At 37.9% G+C, this 23263-nt stretch overlaps 2 protein-coding genes across 2 annotated transcripts in view; one reads left to right on the forward strand and one right to left on the reverse strand.

Annotated features, from left to right (window-relative positions):
* TfIIA-L (transcription factor IIA L) overlaps positions 1 to 23263 on the reverse strand; it is a 156214-nt gene that overhangs the window by 39000 nt on the left and 93951 nt on the right. The gene's annotated exons all lie outside the window — the stretch shown is intronic.
* Positions 199 to 13164, forward strand: LOC147872340 (transient receptor potential cation channel subfamily A member 1-like). Its single transcript, XM_087357211.1, has 8 exons — positions 199 to 264; positions 1548 to 1830; positions 4976 to 5297; positions 5609 to 5793; positions 6403 to 6913; positions 7963 to 8973; positions 10216 to 10461; positions 11089 to 13164. Exons 2-8 carry the CDS (start codon positions 1574 to 1576, stop codon positions 11890 to 11892), a joined length of 3336 nt encoding a protein of 1111 aa, XP_087213337.1. The 5' UTR covers positions 199 to 264; positions 1548 to 1573; the 3' UTR covers positions 11893 to 13164.

Genomic DNA, 23263 nt, shown 5'->3' on the forward strand with positions numbered 1-23263 from the left:
AAATTTATGGATACTTAATGAGTAAAGAATTCGACGTGCAGACTGTCAAAGTCTTTGGTGCAGCGGGAAACACTGCCTCGGCATATACGTACGGTGGCTTCAGCATTGAGATGAGCATTATCTTATCTGTCAACATGAATTAGTACTTTAATAAGTGGTGGCGCTATTATTACAGGTTCAGTTTTAGTTTATCGGCGGGAGAAGAATCCCCGTCTATACAGCAGTTAGACAGTGGAATAATTACAAAGAACTTAGTTCTGAAACGTACGTACGTTTATATTATAATTAAACCATCTCACAATCGGACAGGAGATTACAGTTATATATGCTATAGGATTATTAATTGTAATTTTAATGTAAAATTATTAGTTTATTGCAACCAATATTTGATATCAGTCGAAAAATGGTTACTTTTTGACTGTAGGCTTATATAATATCTATGTATTTCAATAAGTCTTATCGTTCTATCAGTAGCGTAATTATGGGCTTTAGCTACAAAATTTCAAGGCTGATCACCGAAGATGATTTCCCCGCATTCAGTCACCGTGAACGTTTATAATCTCATTATTGCATTGCTTCAAGAAAAGTGTCAATTTAAATAAGCAAACCACTCTAAATTAACAATTTATAAATAAATAAATAAATAAGAGCCTTTCATAACAAGTTACATAAAAGCACGAGAAGAATTTTCGAGTCCATGACAAAGAGGCGTTATTAGTGTTACGCATGATCTTTCAATTGTGCACTGTAAATTACAGTGATATGGGTACAAACGTAAACGGAGACATCGTTAAATTTTATTTGTATAATTTTCCTGTTAGTGACGTCCTACGTAAATCTCTTCCATCGGCATTACCAGTCATTTTTACTCAATCTGTAATGTTCATATCCAGAATGCAGGACAAAATCTTAACATAAAGATATTTAATACATTCTTCGAAAATGTGGCGAGTTTCGAATTTTTTTGTAGCAACATTAACAAATAAAAAATACATAACAGAGCAACGTAAAATTCGGTGATGTTCATTACAATCACATCAGTCTTTTAACGTCATTTCTTACAACCAAAAACACAAAAAGTAATTTCACAAAACTATTAACCATCTTTATATGATGATTTTGTTCTGAATTCTGGTGAATACGTATTTAATTTTCTTTGCTTTTGTTCTTAGACAAACCGCTTTACTAGAGAATAATAGAGCTGATGTGGTTTTATTTTCAACATTCACATTTTCGCCGAATAAATTACTATCAGCAGCATAGACTAGAAGGGAACATATTACTAAATTTTTAGATTAAATTAAAGCATTTGAAGAATGCTGAAGGCATCTTCACACCATCTATATTAACTTATTAGAATCATAAAAAAGGAACAAGGAGAGTGTCGTAGAACATATGATTGAGTTATGAAATGCACGCCCGAGGTCTGAAATTATACTAATTTCCTTTTGAAAAATGTTTTTTACTATTAATTACCCAATGGGACGACACGTAATGGTAAATTTGTCTGTTGCAATACTTACATTTAATACGACTCATTATTACAGGCCATCCACATACTTTGCGAGGAGTCATGATGCGCAACGAACGGAAATCTTTTCGTCGGAAGATGTTCCGAAGTAGCAAGGTTCATCAGAAGAAGAAGTCAGGAAACGAAAGGGAGGGACGCGATGTCCAGAATATCCACCGGAAAGAGACAGATGAGCAATGGTGCTGGTTGTCCGAAGAAATGGGCGACCAAGTTTGTTGGCGTCTGGACAGAAGACAGAGGCGGCTCAATTCTGAGCTGCTGAGAGCCGTAGAAGAGGAAGCCGTACAGAAGGTGGTTAGGTAAGTGTAAAGGAAAACCACAGTAACACTGCATGGGGCAAGGGCATGTGCAGCTCTTCGAGAGACTCGAGTAGGTACTATATTTTAGTTCTGCTTTTATTCATTTCAACGTGTAATCGAAATTTTAATACAACAAAATGTTAGTCAGACACTTGCAAACCCTACTTTCGATTGAAATATGTAACTAATAAGAACTAATACTTATCCAATAAGTACGACAGTACTGGTGTGACATTTAGCGTGAATGCAAGCGACGAGAAAGGCATACAGAGTTTTGTTGCGACAACCTGAAGACGCAGGCGAAGATAATTGAGAACACTGTAATGACATCTTGAGATCCTTAAAAGGCAGGAAATTTTAAGTACCTTCATTACTTGCTTCACAAGGACGACTCAACTCTATGGAGTTAAGTAGTAAGTACACAAATACACAAAACACGATTTGTAAGAAGTAACGTGGAAGTTTCGACGTAGACCTACCCGTGACTCTTGTGATGCAAAAATGTATAGTTAATCTGTTATTTATGGTACTTACAAAATACACACATGCACCTATGAAAATAACTCAGTTATTCCTACAAACAGTGTCACTTATTTTGCACGGATTCCCGGTTATTGTCTTGTACTGTATAAACATGTAACCTTAAAACACTACACGCACTTAAAATAAATAAGTTGTTACACATAATTCATGTAACATGTATATTAAATGGCTTTATCTTTACTTATAATTCATAATCCATACTATCGCCATGGTGGTATAGTTGAGGGTTTGGAATTGAAACTCGCGGAGATTTGAGGTCTTCTATGGCATGATAATAATTCAATGTGAACTGAAAACCGGTGGGCTTTTTCAGACGATAGTCACATGCAAGAGTGTTGAGATTGACGAGGCATGTAGCACGTATTCTTGCTGGAAAAATTTAAGTAAAGAATAGGATGTTATTAGAACGAATCTTTTGAAAAGAGGTTTTGGGAACATAACTACTATAAAGAACTGGGTTAAGTAGCGATGTTCTATGAAACTTTTGGCGTCAGGGGATTTCTTGAACAAGCGACAACTTATCGGCTGCCCTGAAATCTAGTACAGAAACATCAAAATAGGCCGTCTAAAGTCCATTAAGTCAACGTCATTAAAGGCAAGTAAGCAGCTTTGCATTTATTGGAAACATTCTATTTCCTGACTGAACCGCTCATTTGTCTGTTGAAAAGGAAGAAGATTTTTTGTATCAGTAATTGCTAAGGGCTACAAAAACAAAGTTCTGGAATTAAATCAAAATATATGCTTAATCTACGTACAATCTAATTACAGGCAAAAGACTGATTTTTATTTTCTCCAGCTGAGCGCTGGAAAAGAGCTCTACTGTCAACATTTTTGTCACCTTCTTCGGGAGGACTGTTTGGTTTTACTAAACCACGCAATGCAATTTCGTATATTTTTCATTGATAATCAGCAAAAAAAGAAAAAAATAACTGTTGTGTAGAGAGAAGGAACGTAAATAAACTTCATCTGTTAAAATCACGTTTTTTATAAGGGATAAGTACAAACGTCAAACGAAGTTGAGCTCTACAGCATTATTTTTGATACGGGTTTATTTGTTCTGCAGAATCGTGTAAAATAATTTTTCCATTACGTAAGTCAGAAATTTGTAAAAACGTCACATATGTTGAGGCAACGAATTAATTAAACCTGGCTGTGTTTGGTAGAAATGTCATGTAGTGAAATGGCTCGTAGGCTAAAGGTGAGTTGAAGACGGTGTTGACAGAAGCTTTGTACAATGTTGTAATTTTACGATATGATTAATTTTTGGGATATTTAACTATGCTGCACCAACTACAGAGATTAAAGGTTACACAGCATATGGATTTTATGTGTGTGTTTGTTTGTGTATATATAAAACAGAACAAAATATTAGTAATTAAAAATATGGAAACAAATACATTTTTGTAATACAGGCCTATATGTTTTACATTAATAGAGATTTGTTTATTTTGAATAAGCTGAAGAATTTCTCTCAACACAGCTTTAACTTTATTAACTGTAAAATTAAACTGCCTTATTATCTTGCTAATAAGTTACACTTGATATATTTGCAACTCGTGCATCTCGCGAATACCAATAAGAATATGTGAAAATTAACAAAATTATATTGAAATATAATTCAAATATACTTTCATTTTGTTGTTAGACGTGAACAAAACTTTATTCTTTCCTGGGCTGCATTAGAGATATGAGTTTTACGTCTCCTTGTTTGTTCAAAAAGTATTCTACAACAAACGTGTCTTTTTGTTTATTAATTTAACGATACTGTACCAGCTCATGGTTATTAATTATTCATTTACATAACTACGAATATTTAAACTGGTTAAATTATGAAGGGTCAAACGACAGGAATATTTATAACTAAAAACAACTGGTCGATGCATAATTTTTCTATCCCGCCAATTTTTGTGGAATTGATGAAAAGTACAACGACGTCCATAAGGGGCATATAGACTCCATATTCAGGGCTGAAGATGGAGGCAGTGCATTCCTCAGAAACAACGGTATCCACCCACAAGTCCAGACGGCGTCACAACCCAGAAGACCGTCATATACACCTTCACCGCCTTGGAAACCTTAAACCCCAGAAGTGTTAAGCACTGTACTACAACGTTTGATTAACAATTTAAATATTGTATAACACAATGAGAAATTATAAAATTAATAGGATTTTTTGTTTTGTGGTAGGAAGTGTCGCTGGGCATATAGCGCGCATGGATGGGACAAGAGGTGTGCACCGGGTACTGGTTGGGAAACCTGAAGGGAAGAGACCGCTGGGGAGACCTAGACGTAGATGGGGGATAATCTCAGGCGGGATCTATGGGAGATAGGAGCTGAAGGAAACTGGATTTTGTTGGCCCAGGACAGGGTTCGGTGAAGGGCTTTGGTTAATTCGGTGATGAACCTTCGGGTTCGGTAAGCCATCTAGTTAGTTAGTTAGTAGGAAGTGTCGCACTAATATTTTAAGACACTAGCCCAGAATGTACCTGAAGGTACTGAGGAAACCAGGAAGAAATCAAATGGGGGATAAGACTTAGGTGTTTCAAATATAAACAAGGAGAACCAACTTATACACAACAGCATAAATTTATATCCCACACAGCTGCCTAGAACGAGGTGCCAGTGCAAACGCAACCTGTGGGCCACTGCGAAACACGGCCTGCCACTTGGCGGCTTTCACTGGTAACTCTGACGTCCTCTCGCTACTCCTGAAGCGCGGAGCATCTCCCCGGAAGCTGGACCCACAGGGTCGGAGTCCTCTGCATCTGGCAGCTTGGTCGGGCAAACCCGCTTGTGTAAAGCTACTGCTGGACTGCGCATTGGATACGCTAAATACTAAAACAGGGCTGCAGGAAGTGGACGAGCAGGTGCATCGAGAAACACTGGACTCCTGGAGCCACGATCATGACAGCACCAAGAACCAGGTGAATGTTGTAGCAACTGCTTTGTTTAGTAGAAATTTGCTTCTGTTTATTGAGTTCTAGAAGGATGAACGGGAGATATGCGAGGAAATATTTAGGTGACATGAAATTTATAATAACTTAAATGTTATGCAGACTTACATTAAATTCCAACAAACTAGTTTTATTATAGATGGCTGTCTTCTGGGTTGCAGCGCCGTGTAGTCTGGTAGAAGTTTACCAGAGTTTCAGAGGCCCTTGCTGCCTCTATAGTAAGGGCGATGACTAACCGCCACTGAAAACAAGGGCCTCTGAAACGAATTTTCTGTGTTCAGTTGCCACAGCTAGAATCGGGCAGCACACCATTGCACGTAGCGTGTCAGAGACTTCACCTGGAATGCATCCAGGCACTCCTGACGGCTGGGGCAGATGTTGCTTTGAGAGACAACAATGGGATGACGCCTATTGATGTCACTGGAGAAAAATTGATTGGAGGGCTAGCACTACATGCAACAAAAATGTAAGATATCCCAGTACAGTCTTGTTTCTGACGCAAATGGTTTAGTTTAGAAACCTGGGAAATAAGTAGATGTGCACATTAAGAGAAGCGTCATTAATGGAAAACTCTTATAATGGAACGGCGAAGAAATCAGCTATATTATATTTCTTTTTGTAACTGACTGATAATTTTAAGGCTACACTAAAGATACAAACTATTAAAAATGTCAGTTACGGAAATGTGACCGCTGCGACACCTACATACTGAAATTAAATCTGATATTGCTCTGTTATTTCGTGTTCCTGTCAAACCACTGATTTATCAAAAATATCTTTTGCAGCTTCAGTTGACTGTCGAAACACATTTATATCTAATAAGTATGAGAAAACTATATGAATATAAAATTTAATAAATTATTCCCATCTCATATATGAACGGAAATAAGGCAGCAAATGAAAATTTATTAAGCCACGATCCAAGTGGACTACTTTTCACGGAAGTTATATCTGAGAGCTTGTAAGAATATTCTTAATCGTAACATAAAATTAAACACAACTTAACAAAAGAGTAGAAATAACTTCTTGACTTGTTCATAAGGGCCATTTCTGAATAAGGTTTGTTATATTTCAGATTTCCTGAAGTGTACAAAGTTCTTATGGACGCTGGAGCAGAGCTCTCGCCAGGTTCGCACTATATGGCTCGCACAACTGTAATGCACACAGCCGTGGCTTTGCAGTCCTTAGAGGCCATCACTTTGATAGCAAGGAATCCGGGATTTTCCTTTAGCTTAGACAGGAACGGCAATACCCCGATGCACCTTGCAGTGTCCCTCTGTCTACAGGCCCCTTTGAGAGTTTTAATTCAGAGTGCCACAGCTAGATCTGGCGAGACCAATACGAATGACGGGAGGAAATTAGTTGACCCTGATCTCGCATCCCTTGGTATGAAAGACATCAAGGGGAACTCGCCTCTTCATGCAGCTGTAACAAGTCAATGGAGAACAGGAGTCGGAATTCTACTGGAGGCAGGAGCTGACACTTGCGAGAGGAACTCTAACGGGGCTACGGCAGTGCACTTGGCGGCAGAGTCTGGAAACTCTGATATACTGGAAGAGATTCTCAATATTCATGAAAGCAAATCTGTAAGAATTATTCAATGTCGTCCTCTTCCTCTTAGTCGATATATCTGCTTAGTGCCGAAATGTCTGAAGAAACATTCCATGTGTGAGAGAGTCAACATGGCCGATCGCTTAAAAATTTAAAACGAAAGTTTACAGTCCTGAGAAATTCATATCTTCAATAACGTGTGTGAGCACAAAGTAAGAACCTTTTTTGTTATAAGCGAAGGGTAATGCAATTACTATTACTCCTTTTGTACGATGCTATAAAATTACTGGATAAGCTTCGTAGTAAAAAAAAAAGTATAAAATACGTAGGCCGACGTTCTATTTACTTTCGGTTTATGTAACAACGCTGTCAGTAGCTCAGACCATATGGTGTTAAGTAATGAAACTATTAATGAATAATATATTTGAAATTAAAGCAATGTTAATTTCAACATGTAACAATGCGTCACACAGTACGCGGGAATATGTCTGTAACTACACCGCGAAATTTCGCCACGCGATTGTTAGCAGTTCGGATGAATTTGGATCGGGAACTCAGATGAAAAGACATAGGAGGCCATGCAACTGGTCTTCCACGCCCAATCCACGTTATGCCCGTAACATTTGCTCCATAATGCGGAGGTGCTGTGTCTGGCGTAACCTTAGCAGCTGTCGCATCACTGTGAATACGCCTTCAAGCAGCTCAAGCAGAAAATGGACGTGTATCCAGCATCCAACCGATGTGGGAATTCAATTCTGTCCCACGTTACACCGCCCTACATGTTGACATTCAAGTATTAATGGGGTTCCATTCCGCGTGTATGGCGAAACAACTAATTAGGATATTGGGTATGATTTGAGGTGTTCACGGCGGCGAGCATGAAGATTTCTGTCTTCTGGGTTGTTGCTCTGTGTAGTCTGGTCGATGTTTACCAACGTTTCAGAGGTCATACTGCCTCCGTCATCACAGAGCAACAACCCAGAAGACAGAAATATTCAATTAGGATATTCTTTTCGCACATGCCAATATAGGATATGTTAAACACAAACAATCACTTGTATTTTGAACGTAAAAATTGTTTCAGGTGATAGGTTCTCCAGATAACAAAGAAGAGACGCCGCTTTTCCGAGCTGTAATGAGCGAAAGCGTAGAATGTGTGAGGCTGCTTCTTGATGCAGGTGCCTGCATGAGGCACACACTGAAGGACGCTACGACTGTTCTCCACCGAGCAGCGACGTTCAACAGTCCTGCGGTACTAGAAGAACTCACCAGGCGTGACAGGAGTTCCAGAACTACGTTGATAAACCAAAGGGAATCACGAGGAATGACCCCACTGCACGTGGCTTGTCTTGCCGGTAGCACAACCTGTGTCAAGTTCCTGCTGTCGGCGGGGTGTGACATCAGCATGAAAACGAATATCGAGAGTCATTCCGAATGTACGGTCTTACATCTGGCATCCTTAGAAGGCCATTTCAAAGTTGTGGAAATAATTTTGGAACACTACAGGGGAAAAGAACTAATCGAAGCCAGGGACAGTCACGGCTGCACGCCGTTGCACTTGGCTTGTCAATACGGCCGGCGAGAATGTATCCGGAAACTGTTATTGTCTGGCGCCGATTTATCAGCAAAAACCAACAAAAAGAGAACTACTGCAATCAGTTTGTTGTTCAGCAAAGTGTACCAACCAATTGCGTTCCTGGAAGAAATTCTAGATTCGCACATAAAAGTCAATAATTTGCCTTTGAACGATCCTCAGTGTGTTATCACTATAGACTACGGGCTTTTGGTTCCTCGTGTTAAGTGCAACAAAGAAATGAAAGTGCTGGATGCACTGTTTGACACTGGTACCAACTGCAACCAGGAGTGTCTAGTCCTGCACCCTGTTGTCGAGAGCTTCTTGTTTCTGAAATGGCAGAGCTGGAGGAGATGGTTTTACCATTCATTTGTAACGTACGTTGTCTTCTTGCTTTGCTTCAGCGTGCTTGTGATTTCAATGTACCATTTGGCGGATAATGGTCTTCATATTCCGCATGCAATTTCCGACGACTACATCAGACCTACGATTCTAGTTACGTTGATTTGGCTTATTGCTGTGGTAAGTATACTCCGATAAGAAATGTTCACAGTTATTAAAAAAGTAAAGTAACTTAGGATTTCAAAGTAATATATGATGTAGGATAGACCTATTACATGTATGCTAGTCAGAACTATCGTCGCTTAATCAATTACAGAGGTAATCCCCCGTTCAAGATACGTTAAGAAGTTATCACGATACAAAAGTAAGTATTCGTGCCCTAACAGGAATTGTTTTATGCGGGATCTAAAATTTTCTCATTCAACTTAGCATTTGTATAGTACAGAATCCATAACATGCATTTTAGTCTTGTATTTGAGCAATAGCCTATCGCTTTAGGCGTGTTCGCAAAAATCACTCCTTCCCTCAGTCTGTTTGCACGCGAGTAGACTGAAGAATAGTTAAAAAAAATTCTCACGAAATTTCTTATTGGGGAATTTTACGAAAAATTGTCAAGCGATTTCAGTTTCATTGAGAACGGACAATCTCAACAACCACTGTACACGAGAACATTTTCCAGATGCATTTTCCTTTTACTTAAAAGCATTAACAAACACATCTTTGTAATTTAGACACGTGTTTTCTTTGAAACAGGAACTGAATTTCTAAACGTTTAATGTAGACTAGCTTTGCATTTTAATAATTATTCAAGTAATCATTCCAGCTGCTAGAAATATTGTGGGAATATACCAGTAAATTATTTGTTACACGTAGAAAGTTCAGCAGGATATCATTCTTTTTATTAGCATTAACATTGCCGTATGTAAGTGTACTAAAACGAATTTATAACATTGTAGCTACGTATTGAAATTTGAGATCAAGCATGTATATCCTCTTTTGAAACATATTAGCTTGATCTTTAAAAATATTACCTTCATTTTTTAATTCCTCTATATTGAATATTTAAAACTACAGCGCTCTGTCAATATTAAATAAATTCTGGAAACATATGAGATGAGTTGTCGATTATGGTTTCTGGGTTATTACGCCGCGTAAACTTGTAGGTACATACGAACGTTAAGGAGGAACATATATTTTTATAATATACTCATTATACGAGTCATATTTTGATTCGTAGATGGAAAAGTTGTTCCTAAAATTGCTAAATGCAATGTGAGAAATATCAAGATATATTACACGCAACAAAGCGAATGAAATTATGAAACATATCTATATATAACTTGCTACGATGAAATTAATATAAATGAATTCTTGTTACTCCTGTACTAGAATTTTGATGTGTTACTGATGCTTGTTTCTAAGGAACTGGAATCGGCCTATCGACTGCCAAAGTATTACTTTATGGACTTAGATTCGTGGTTGAAGTGGAGCAGCTACATACTGGCTTCCGTAGTGACGATGATGAAGGGAAGAGACGAGTGGAACCGATTTGTGGCCACACTGGCAATCCTCCTCTCATGGGCCGAGTTGATGTTTCAGGTGTCCAGGAACCCAAACTGGGGTTACTACATTAATATGTTTTCCAAAGTAGCACTTAATGTCCTGAAGGTTAGTAAATACACTCGATTCTTCTACTATGAGATTTCTGCGTGCACGGAATTCCTCTTAAATGGAACAAGAAGGAAAGTGACATTTAGGTGAAGACACAACTTTCTCCACCGGAATGGATGAAGTAAAGTTACCACTGGGGTTCAAAGAGTTAAATAAGCATTTATTTTAATTTTGTCATATGTATATATAGCCTTAGTTAATGTTTTAAATTCCAGCATGAAACACCCATAGTTACTCCCTTCTGCAAATGAGTATTCGAAAACTGTCCGGCCCTGGGCTCTATTCGTTACATGGATGTGGGAAGGAACATGAAATGCATATATAATTGTTGTGAGGAAATTTGAAAAACCACCAACACTTTGATGACGAAAGAGAGACATCGGATAGTATTAAAATTATAAAAGTAAATGAGAATGGGTGGAAATGGCTCAGAACTGTGTTCATTGAAGGATATTAAAGTTGCGTTCACTTGGGTTTCTGTTACCTGACAGCGAGGTGGCTGTTACTAAGAAATACATCTATGATTATTATCTGGATTATCATTACCCGTTAGTTACTTATGCATTTACAATTACATGCTCCATCCAAAATTAATTTTATGGTAAATTTTCATAATTGTTTAAGGTTCTTCTCACCTTCATCTTCCTCATAATTGGCTTCGCTCTGGCGTTTATGGTGCAGTTCAAATCCCAGCCGCCATTCGAAACACCGTGGGAAGCTTTTGTGAAGACTACAGTTATGATGACCAGTGAATTCGAATATTCAAGCATATTCATAAACAACGAAAATATCGCATTTCCCATATTTGGAAGAATATTGTTCTTGATTTTTATAGTTATGGTGGGCATTGTTCTTATGAATCTGTTGGTAGGTTTAGCTGTCAGCGACATAAATTCCTTGGAGACTCAAGGAAAAATGAACCGCCTGAGAAAACAGGCGGATTTTCTCAGAGTAATTCAACCTACATATCTGGACCTGTGGTATATGCCGAAATGGATGAAGAGAAGAATATGCCGTTCGAGAAAAGTACAGCAACCCATACAGATACGTCCCGGTACTCCGCTAAGTAGTGAACAGCTGGTCCTGCCGAGACGAATTGTGGATGCCGTCATTGCCAGAGCTGAGGCACATAGGAAAACTGAGGAAATATATACGATACAAAATGTATGCAAGAAACTGAACGAATTAGTCACTCTCTTCAGCAAATCTCCCACTGATGTTATTTCAGAAAGCCATCAGATATATTTGCAACAAATAAAGGGACAGGTCGACGCGTATAAAGACGTCTATGAGAAATCGAAGCATGAGTGTGAAAAACTGACGGCGAGAAAACTGGACAAAATCCAGCTACAGCTGACAGCCATCATGACTAGTGTAAAAGAATTTAAGGAGCTGTTGCCACAGGAAATTAGTGTGCAAGTTCAATAAAGTACAATATCCTCAAATATATGGAAACTCCTTCTATACATGCTCTGGAGGTGGAACTATGAATCAAAATATTATAATCAGAGAAAAAACATAAAGAATGAAAGCGAAAAGTCTCCAAATTTATGAAACTATCTAACTAGCTACGTCATTTCATTTCTCACCCTACATGAAAATTGCAGATTGAGGAAGTTTGAGGACTCCTGTAGAGATCTTAATACAGAGAAAGTAATAAGACGATGGAAATAATTACAGAACAAGGAATTTTATAAATATTATTCTTCATAATATTACTGGGATTATCAAATAAAGGAAGATGAGATGGGCGGTACAGGTAGCACGTATGCAATATTTTAGCAAGAGACCACAAAAGGAAGGACACATTGAGAGTCCTCGGCGTAGATGGTAGGAAAATATTAAAGTCAATATTCTCAAGTAAATAGGATGTGAAAGTTTGGATTAAATTTAACTTCCTCAAGATAGAATCTACTGGACAGCACCTCGCAACACACTAATGGATCTATATTTTGCATAAACGATACGTAGTATCTAATCAGCTGATTACTATCAGCTTTTTGGGAAGGACTGTGCTCCGCAAAATTCGTATAATTGGAGAGAAAAGTGTTTTGACATGACTATACAGCTCAAAAGCTTTGATTACCGCTTTTGTAACTATGAAATAACATATCAAGGGTCGATTAATATTTTCGATCTGGTTTAGACAGCTGCCTATCACATACATAATCAATCTACACACAGAGTTTTCGAGTAATACAGCTCTCTACTTTCCCATCTCATATTTGTTTATCAGGCAAAGGTACAAGACTATCTTCGGGCCAAAGCCTATGGAATATGAATTTAAATTGAACATTGTTCAATACATTACTTTGTCATAGGTTGAAGTTTCCATGTTTCTATTACCACTATTATATCAGCATGTTTATATGAGTCACAGTACACAGAGAAGCAAAACAGAGACACGTATATGGAAAGGTCAAACTGAACAAATAGTAGCAAAAGTCAGTGAAATTTAGTTCGGTTATGGAAGAATCACAAAACACGTAATATGCACTGGTCAGTACACGTAATATTTATTCACGAAAATTGATAATTGTTGATATTAAAACCAGATTCCAAAATCAGAAGTTTATGAGCAATGTGCTATTACTGTATGTTCATTAACATAACTGATTGCATGCATGCATCACAGACATTCTTGCATATGTAATTTCTGTTCTGCTATTCAATACATTCTCTGCATATTATAAAACCTAGAAGTTTATTATAATTTTCGAGGAGCCTACCACTTGGCCTAACTTAAGCCAGTTCAATCCTGTTAACGTCTTAATCTCCTACTTATTTAAGATGTACATTAATATTATTCTACCATTTTAATCTCTCTTTCAAATTGTCTCTTTCCTTCACGGTTCTCGACTAAAATTTTGTACGTGTTTGTAATATCCCTCATGTGATTTTCAGTTTCGTAACGGTACTCATTCTAATAAATGAAACTGTTTCAAATTTAATATTATAACAATTTAATCAAACATGCATAAAAATTATGCATTACAAACAACTGAAATACGGCTACAAAGTGGATTTTCATGGTTGTTTCAGAATAAATCGTAATGAGAATACACAAAAGAACTCTGCCCATGTCTACAGCGGACATGCGGACATGAATCTACGAACCCAGAACTAGAACGGATTGATACAATGCACGCGCTGGACCGCGATCCCTCTGTAAATCTATTGCTAATATAGTTCCTGCTCGTCAATTTTCCAGGGATCAAAACATAAAGCAAGAGTAGAATACTAATGATGCTACAGGGGACAATGGCTGTCTTGTTGGACATGAACAGAAAATGTACGCGGTCGCTTTAGCTAGAAGTTTAACTAGTTTTAAATTTAATTACAGACATGCTACGACCAGTGCTGTAGGCGAAGTACGTCTATTACAGAAACTTAGGAACAGAAAATGACGGCTGTTTTAATGCTGTTTTATGACTTTTTTTTGAGCAGAAGCACAATGTTTCATCCTTGATAACGTACAGCATTTTCACGACTGCCTAAACTTCAATACCTCGCCAGGGGAGACATTTCATTCCACGTTGTACCCAATCAGTACAGAGACAAGTGAGGAATGACCAGACGCACTATATTCTTGTGTTCGTGTTCTTGAAGAGACTTCTACTATATTGCAATCGGTTCGAAAAGTTTCATGCACATAAATTAAATACACTTTGTAACCAATAAAACAACACAATGGCCTAATGAAGGCAAAACTATGCTGCAATGCGTAGCAGGCAAAGTATATATTGTTTTGCAATAGAAGTCAATTATATCAATAAGCAATGCATAAAGCAGGAATGCTCCAATACACGTAAATATTTCACAAGTCACTTTAAAAGAAATTTACCAGAATGCTTGAAGAAATGTGGAAATTATATTTATAAATTTGTACTTATTTAACTACATTATCAGTAGCTCAAACTAAAGATAATAAGTTATTAATGTATTGAAAAGACCGTGGAAGGAAGCGGTCGTGGCCTAATTTATGGTACCATTCCTACATTTTCCTGGGGGGACTAAGAACAACTACGAAATATCTAAGATATGATAGCCGGTCTTTGGTGCGAGATGTGAACCAGAGATCTACTAATGTAAAAGAGAAGTGCTAACCACTAGTTCGATGTATGAGATTTTATCAATTCATGGGTGACAGCTACTCCTCCCTTTCTGGAGACCTGTACCAATTTTATGAATATGGGAAAGACGTATCACAATCACAGTGTAGACGTTTCTGTAAAGTTTAACGATGCAGAGGTTGGTAGTGGTAATTTTCCTAAGCGACGGCTGCATTTATATTTCAGTTAATTCAGACAGAAGACGGTCTAATGTAATGAAGTCAGTGTCGTAGGTTAAAATATGGCTTTTGTAGAAGGCAACTCTCTACGTTGATATATGGACACCCTCACTCACTTGAATATTTACAACTTTGATGCCAATATATAAAAATAAATACGTGACATAAGAAAAACATTATTTAACACCTGAAATACTGAAAGAGTTCCAATGTTTCAACAAAACGAAATAAAATCTCCAAAGCAACTTCTGTGTAAAAAGCCTGCGCCAAATTTAAGTAAAATCCGTCAACTAAAGTGCGCGATGAAGATGGCTGTCTTCTGGATTGTGGCATCGTGTAGTCTGGTAGAAGTTCGCCAGCGTTTTATAGGTCTTTACTGCCACCATCATCAGGGCCATGATTTGTACCAGACTACACGACTCTACAACCCAGAAGACAGCCATTTTTGTATTCACCACCACTGAGAACCTCAAATAATATAAGTGGGTGATAAATAATACACAGATACAACAGCCTATTACGCACTGCCTTCATCTAGTAAAATCTAATGTTTCTGCTGATCTGTTTCTTAAAATATCAGCAGCTGCTGAATAACTGCACCTTCGTTTCGATTAAATGGCAAGTTGGAAGGGAATAGGATAATGTTATGGTCAATTTCAAGGCCACATCCCATAATTCGTCTGAAACGATTGAGAGTAAACATAGAGAATATTGGTTAAGATACTCAATACCTTGTTCAGGGTTCGAAACACAAGTCACCAACATCAGAACACAGATATCCTGAAATGTTACTTAGCGTGATTTTCAGTAGTCAGACTTTCAGCCCAAAGTTTATAAAATGTCACATAATATGTAGCAAGAAATAAATATGACCAAACATTTTTACTTTCAATGTTTCTAGAAGTGTAATAATAAATGGTCTATACGAGTATGCTCAGTTTTGTAGGCTGTATGCGGCAGCCCATGAAGAGTCTTCTTAGAAATCACGTGATCTAAAATATGAACAGTGTGTAACAACGTATCTGTTCCCGGAACTAAGACGTGTATTGGCACATACTGAATTGTCTTCGCTTCCTCCTGCCTTTCCATAATATCTGCGATAAGACACTAAATATCGCATGAACAGTAATAACAGTACATGCCAGTCGCCAAGAATGTGTGATACTGGGATCATTTCTGCAGCAACCAGAGCCGGAGGAAATGTCTAGCACCGATTTAACCATTTGCGGCACAACGGTAATTTTATGCACAACCTACTTTTACATTCAATAACCCTGCTTTTTGCTACAGAGGGTATTTATGATCGCCTGTCTGTACCCATATTTCATCTCCGAAGGTAATAAAGGAAGGTATAATGACCTTAACGGAATATTATGTGCTCTAATATTTACTACGCTCATTCACAAGGTAAAAATAATGTACCCATCTACTATTATTTTTGTTTTACCTATCTATGCATTATTTAACGAAGCTGTCAGCAAAAAATAGCTTGTTAAACAATCTTCTACGCCTTGTGTTTACTAAGATACTAAATACGGCGCACAATATAAAGCGATCTATATTTACCAATATATCAACGGGAGATAACCATATTATATTTAATGCATAAAGCGATTTACTTGCTATTTACAAGAATCGTCAGTACGCGGCGCCACGGCGGTGAATGTAGCATGACGCACGTATGAGCCGCCTCCCATGCTGGTCTGGGCAATCGATAGGATGTGGGTTCAGTCCCACCTGACATGACGCAACAGTCGTAATGTGTTAGGCACCTCGTGTGTACAATTCGAAATATACTAAATGGTGGGAGGGGTCAGTTTGATGTTAATTTGCGATAAGGATTGAAGCAATATTTTACAAATGTACGTTAGTGGAGGAGTGAATGATCGATGGTTCCGTATGAAGACTGCAGTTCGTTTCAAGTCTTGATTATCAGGCTATAACGTTTCACCAATAGCGGTGTATAGCAATATCTTCATTCTATAATTCAGTTATTATGCAGAAGAATAATGCGAAGAACACATTACGTTTATGACAAATTACAATTACTGTAACAGAGTAATGAGATATTCTATTTTTTATATTATCCTTTGTTTTGTCACAGGTAATTTGTGTCAGAAAGTTACAAACGGAATGTTCATTAACAAGTTTTCTTAATCCTTCAGGAGCTAAATTTAATCTAAATAATATTTAAAATTTTAGTTCGTACGTCATAGAAGACAAAACACTTCTCCGTTATAAAGACCAACTGGTTAGTGCTTTTAAGAAAATTAATATCTGTACAATATGAGGATCATATGACACTCAAAAATATTTTATGTCGAAAACATTTACTGAACGTTTTAGCGTGCGGTAAATGGCATTAAAGGGTCAACTGGAGCCCGATTTGTAGGAAACGGAATAACAAACATTTATTTCAACTAGTACCTAAAAATTACAAACTCAGTACTTTAAAATTGGTTTTGCTTCTAGCAGCATCATATTCCGTAACCAAGCAGCCAAGCTTTTTTTTTTTTTTGCAAACCTGGAAATTGGAGTTGATACTGATATTTACATTTAGCCAATAAAGTTTTCTGGAGAGATCATCCTCGTCGATATAGAGTAGAATTCAAACATTTCGGAGACTGACAGTCCGTCTGAATCATCAGGAACACATGACATAAGTGAAACACACTGGTATATATATACATGTCATCATTTCGGATCCGGTAAACAGCGTACAGCATTTCAAAAGCAAACCTACAGAAATCATGTAATACGGTTCAAAAATAAAACCAGAAGCAGGTCCGCCCCATGAAACAGATTTTCCATCTTCCCTTGTGACACTTTAATCAAGATCATACTTGTTGCTAGGCCGCTGCTCATGCCACTTGCGCTAAAGCTGATTAGGTGAGAATATGGTGTAGTCACGAGCTAAACGTGTGTTCATTTCCTGGCATCGAAGTCATAAGCTGCTGTTCGCGAAGCATTGGGATGATAAAAATTTATGAATTGATCGGTGGCAAGAATTGCAAGAAGCAATTTGTTTATTGTGTAAGATTTGAGGTTTTCACAGCGGTGAGTATGAAGATTTCTGTCTTTAGGGTTGTTTCGCTGTGTAGACTGGTCGATGTATGACCTCTGAAACGTTGGTAAACATCGACCAGACTACACAGCGCAACAACCCAGAAGACAGAAATCTTCATACTAAGAATCGTCCTGATGACGGAGGCAGTATGACCTCTGAAACGTCGGTAAACATCGACCAGACTACACAGCGCAACAACCCAGAAGACAGAAATCTTCATACTAAGAATCGCCCTGATGACGGAGGCAGTATGACCTCTGAAACGTCGGTAAACATCGACCAGACTACACAGCGCAACAACCCAGAAGACAGAAATCTTCATACTAAGAATCGTCCTGATGACGGAGGCAGTATGACCTCTGAAACGTTGGTAAACATCTACCAGACTACACAGCGCAACAACCCAGAAGACAGAAATCTTCATACTAAGAATCGTCCTGATGACGGAGGCAGTATGACCTCTGAAACGTTGGTAAACATCTACCAGACTACACAGCGCAACAACCCAGAAGACAGAAATCTTCATACTAAGAATCGCCCTGATGACGGAGGCAGTATGACCTCTGAAACGTCGGTAAACATCGACCAGACTACACAGCGCAACAACCCAGAAGACAGAAATCTTCATACTAAGAATCGCCCTGATGACGGAGGCAGTATGACCTCTGAAACGTTGGTTAACATCGACCAGACTACACAGCGCAACAACCCAGAAGACAGAAATCTTCATACTAAGAATCGCCCTGATGACGGAGGCAGTGTGACCTCTGAAACGTTGGTTAACATCGACCAGACTACACAGCGCAACAACCCAGAAGACAGAAATCTTCATACTAAGAATCGCCCTGATGACGGAGGCAGTATGACCTCTGAAACGTTGGTTAACATCGACCAGACTACACAGCGCAACAACCCAGAAGACAGAAATCTTCATACTAAGAATCGCCCTGATGACGGAGGCAGTATGACCTCTGAAACGTTGGTTAACATCGACCAGACTACACAGCGCTACAACCCAGAAGACAGAAATCTTCATACTAAGAATCGCCCTGATGACGGAGGCAGTGTGACCTCTGAAACGTTGGTTAACATCGACCAGACTACACAGCGCAACAACCCAGAAGACAGAAATCTTCATACTAAGAATCGCCCTGATGACGGAGGCAGTATGACCTCTGAAACGTTGGTTAACATCGACCAGACTACACAGCGCAACAACCCAGAAGACAGAAATCTTCATACTAAGAATCGCCCTGATGACGGAGGCAGTATGACCTCTGAAACGTCGGTAAACATCGACCAGACTACACAGCGCAACAACCCAGAAGACAGAAATCTTCATACTAAGAATCGCCCTGATGACGGAGGCAGTATGACCTCTGAAACGTTGGTTAACATCGACCAGACTACACAGCGCAACAACCCAAAAGACAGAAATCTTCATACTAAGAATCGTCCTGATGACGGAGGCAGTATGACCTCTGAAACGTTGGTAAACATCGACCAGACTACACAGCGCAACAACCCAGAAGACAGAAATCTTCAATTTGCTTATTTTCTCCTTGAATGCGATTTTAGCTTGTTATTGTTTTGATTGCCTTGGCTTCATAATTTTTCCGAAGGATTTATTAATAGTTATTTCTATATGTTGACGAAAAGATAGGAACACAGTTATTTGCCTCTTGTTTACTTGTAGAGAACTCTCCATACTAGTAATAATGAACTCAAGGGTTCGAGAATGTGAAACAGCATATGCACAGAACAGTGTACTAATCGTTTCGGGCCAGTGAACTATGAAGTGTTTGATCACCTCTCAGAAAATGTCACCAGTATTCAATGAAACAGCATGTCGTGCGTGCTAAATTCAGTTTCCTTATAAACACAATCCCTTTGTCAACTTAGCACTGACGAATGCGAAGAGTAATTGAAATTGCAGTAACTCAATCACACAGTTTACAAACACATCTGCTCTAGAATATGTGAGAAATAAAAAAAGTTAATCCCTCTAATTTATTTTCCTCAAATTGTTTTCCTCCTATTAAGGGCAATGGTTTTTTAACGCAATTACAGAACACGTTAACGAATCTGTTCCCAGAAGAGCAAATTCCTCTAAAATTGGTGATTGTTATAGAAATATTTCGGAGTTAAAAGAGAGACAAGGATAAATACACAGTGGTTTAGTAAGATATGTGGTATTAACAACACGGTAGCAGAACACTAAGGTTTAAAACACTGTTATTCATATCCCATCCTCAGCATCTACAAACTCTATATCCATTCTAATGTTATCCTCTCATCTATTTCTGCAAGTAGACTTCTTTCCAAGAGGATTTACTGCAAGAATTCGGCATGAATTCCTCGTCTCTCGCATCTAATATCCCAGTCTGTTCAGTTACTTCAGCAATTTGTTTTCAAGGTCATCGTTTATTCTCTTCACTCACAGTACGAGACCGCGTCTGAAACCCTGTAAAAACTGATAATATATTGATTTGAATATTCTGATCTACAGATTTTTTAAAAGTGGAAGATGTGATAATAACCAACCAAGGAACTAGACGGCCCACGAAACCCGAAGGTTCATTACCGGTCCCTGTCCTGGGCCAACAAAATTAGTCTCCTTCAACTCCTGTCTCCCATAGATCCTGCCTGATATTATCCTACCATCTACGTCTAAGAAGATATGATGATACTTTTCGAAATTAATGAAAATCACAAATTCTAAAATAGATTATTCTCAGACAGAACCACAAAATATCTAACATTACGTATAGTTGTAACACCTAATGCATAAATACTATTACATCATTGTTTTCTTTTCAGAATCAGAAATCTAATATTATTTTAAGGACATAAAGGTTATGAGATCGTATCTTGATTACAGATAGTATCGCTTTCATCTCACAAGACTGTATAATGCTGGTAGATATATAAAAGAAACACGAAAGTGGCCTCCAAGGGCATAACAATGAAACCACATTTAATGAAAATCGACCCACTGGTTAAAATACCATTAGTGATAATCTATGCAGACACAAGCACTGCGATTCGGTAGGCACATCTTCACCAGTAATTATGTGCACAGAAAAAAGAGACGACAGAGTTAGGTAAGATTAGGTTAGGTTAGGATTAGTTAGGTTAGGTTAGATAGGGTTTCTTAGGTTAGGTTAAAGAGGGTTGTGTTGTTTTACGATGGGTTGAGTTGTGTCCTTGAGAATTTCTAGTGTTCATGAGGTAGTTTCGGGGTTTCCTGGAGAAGCAACAACTTTAACCAACTAATCTTCATAATAGTCAAATTATGTTCTTTGTTTGCGATATGGACTTGAGACTAAACATTTTATTTAGACGATCTTCGGCTTCAAAGCATTGATAGTATTTTTGGATTTCTCGTGAATTTTAGCTAATATTACTAGTTTATATTAATGACAGGACGTCGTTCAGTTTTCGAACACACGTTTGGACTGATCGAATTTGCACTTATTTGACATCTGAAGAAATCGAAAAAATCAAGGAACTGTTACACATTCTCTTAATTTCCTTGTATACTGTTGATAAATATATTTGATTCGGCTGGTGATACTAAAATTTGTTTTTTATTTCTTCGGTTTCAGAGCGTAAAGCTGGTAGCGTACAGTTGGCTTTCACTAATAAACAAACCTATAAATATGTTATAGATAGAAATGTCAGGATTTTACACGTGTTCATTGCCAGTGTGGGTCTTGTTCAGGGCGATGGTACCGTATAGATGTTGGCTGTAACCTATTACCGACGTTTCGGGACTTCCGCTCTCTCCATCTTCAAGACAGGAAGTTATGTCCAAACATGTATATTTAGATCCATATACAATGTAGCCCGTTTAAAGTCAACGAAACACCCGTATAACTTAAGTGTTTATATTCAGTTAAATCAACGGCTATCAAAGAGATCTAAACATATATGTAAAGTTCATTTACCCTTTTAAAATGAAGTGACCCTTAAAATGAACGACGCTAAACCAAAACAAAAATAGCTAGACGAGATATACCCAGTTCCAGACGTATTGGCCCCATACTTTTAACGATGTTCTTGTGGACATAGCGCAATTCAGTTGCATTTAGAAATAAATTCAGACATAATTTTGGTAACTTTATTATTCGTAGCGCTGCAGATCTGACAACTGGCGCAATACCGTTGAAATGTTACGGGATAACAATTGCTTTCAACACGTTGCATGTTCGAAAGTAATTTCTCCGTAGACAGCTAAAAGTTTTCCTATAGGCCTGTGCAATCTATATTCCGTAAATTACAAATCCATCAGAGCAAAATCCTTTGTACCATTCACAGTTTATATCCATTTTAATGGCCCAGAGGCAAAAATACATTACACAACACTTGCTGTAAACTGTCGACATGTTTACATACAGTGAACTGCTTGGATATATTTCTATTGTTTTTTTTTCCTGAAATATTGGGAACTTATCTATTTTGTAATTATAAACTAAGTTCCTTGTACTCGAACCTGTAACCATAACAACTGTAGTTTAAAACCTATCAGTCGCCCTCTGTGCCAACATTGTAATGGCGAAGTAACGTGTTATCAAGGCTATTGAGAATTATAATTTATAACAACTTAGTTACTATGTTCGGGTAATTTAAGCATATCTTTACCTTATCAACGTATGCTTGTGCTATAAATTATGTTGGTATATGTGCTGCTAGTCGGTCTCTTTGACAGTGCTATCTAGAGTGCTTGTCTTGACCATTTGGACACTGGGATCGTGGGTTCGGATGCCACTTGAGGTATGGATGTTTGTCTTCGTGTTTCTATGTTGACAGGAATACTACCAACTACTCTAAGAACTATGGAATTACAGGAAAATAAATTCGGCGGTAATAATAAATACGGTACCTATTTCTTTAACGTTAGAAATAAATGAGAGGGAATGTTCATAAATGTCTTGTGCACACAGTATAAATTACTGTAAGATGGTTGTCTTCTGGACTGTAATATTATAGTCTTGTAGAAGATTTTAATAACATTTGTAGATCGCTCGATTTTAACGACAACTTTACATAAAAATGTCATCTTGATCTACTGTTATTAACCAAAAGGTCTTTGTAATGGCGACAATATGAGTTTTCTTTACTGCAGGAACTGAATTTTATGATTACCATGACGACAGACCAAGATTACGCGACCACCGTCTCAGTAGTCATACACTTAAGATTTTTAGTCTATTACGTTAACGTGGTTCTAATTATGTATACATCTCATCTTCGATTTGTAGTAACGTATGACTCCCATGCCTGGGGCTACGCTGCTGATATGCTTGAAGTAAGTTACAGAGATTTAAAAATAAATTCCTTACGTTAATAACAATGTTATTAACGGACGGTGAAAAAATTCATTAATGAAATCCGCGAGAAATAATAGCGACTGCGATGTCTCTACACGAGATAACCAC

Source organism: Zootermopsis nevadensis, unplaced genomic scaffold (assembly GCF_977971745.1).
Source record: "Zootermopsis nevadensis isolate Lab colony 2312 unplaced genomic scaffold, Znev_1.0 Znev_ptg000028l, whole genome shotgun sequence".
Taxonomy (NCBI): Eukaryota; Metazoa; Arthropoda; class Insecta; order Blattodea; family Termopsidae; genus Zootermopsis; species Zootermopsis nevadensis.

Bases quoted from the DNA above. Each gene is read 5' to 3' on its own strand.
- LOC147872340 (XM_087357211.1), top strand. From the start codon at position 1,574: ATGATGCGCAACGAACGGAAATCTTTTCGTCGGAAGATGTTCCGAAGT. The intron at 5,298-5,608 runs GTGAATGTTGTA...TTCTGTGTTCAG, and splicing joins ATGACAGCACCAAGAACCAG to TTGCCACAGCTAGAATCGGG. The intron at 5,794-6,402 runs GTAAGATATCCC...GTTATATTTCAG, and splicing joins GCACTACATGCAACAAAAAT to ATTTCCTGAAGTGTACAAAG.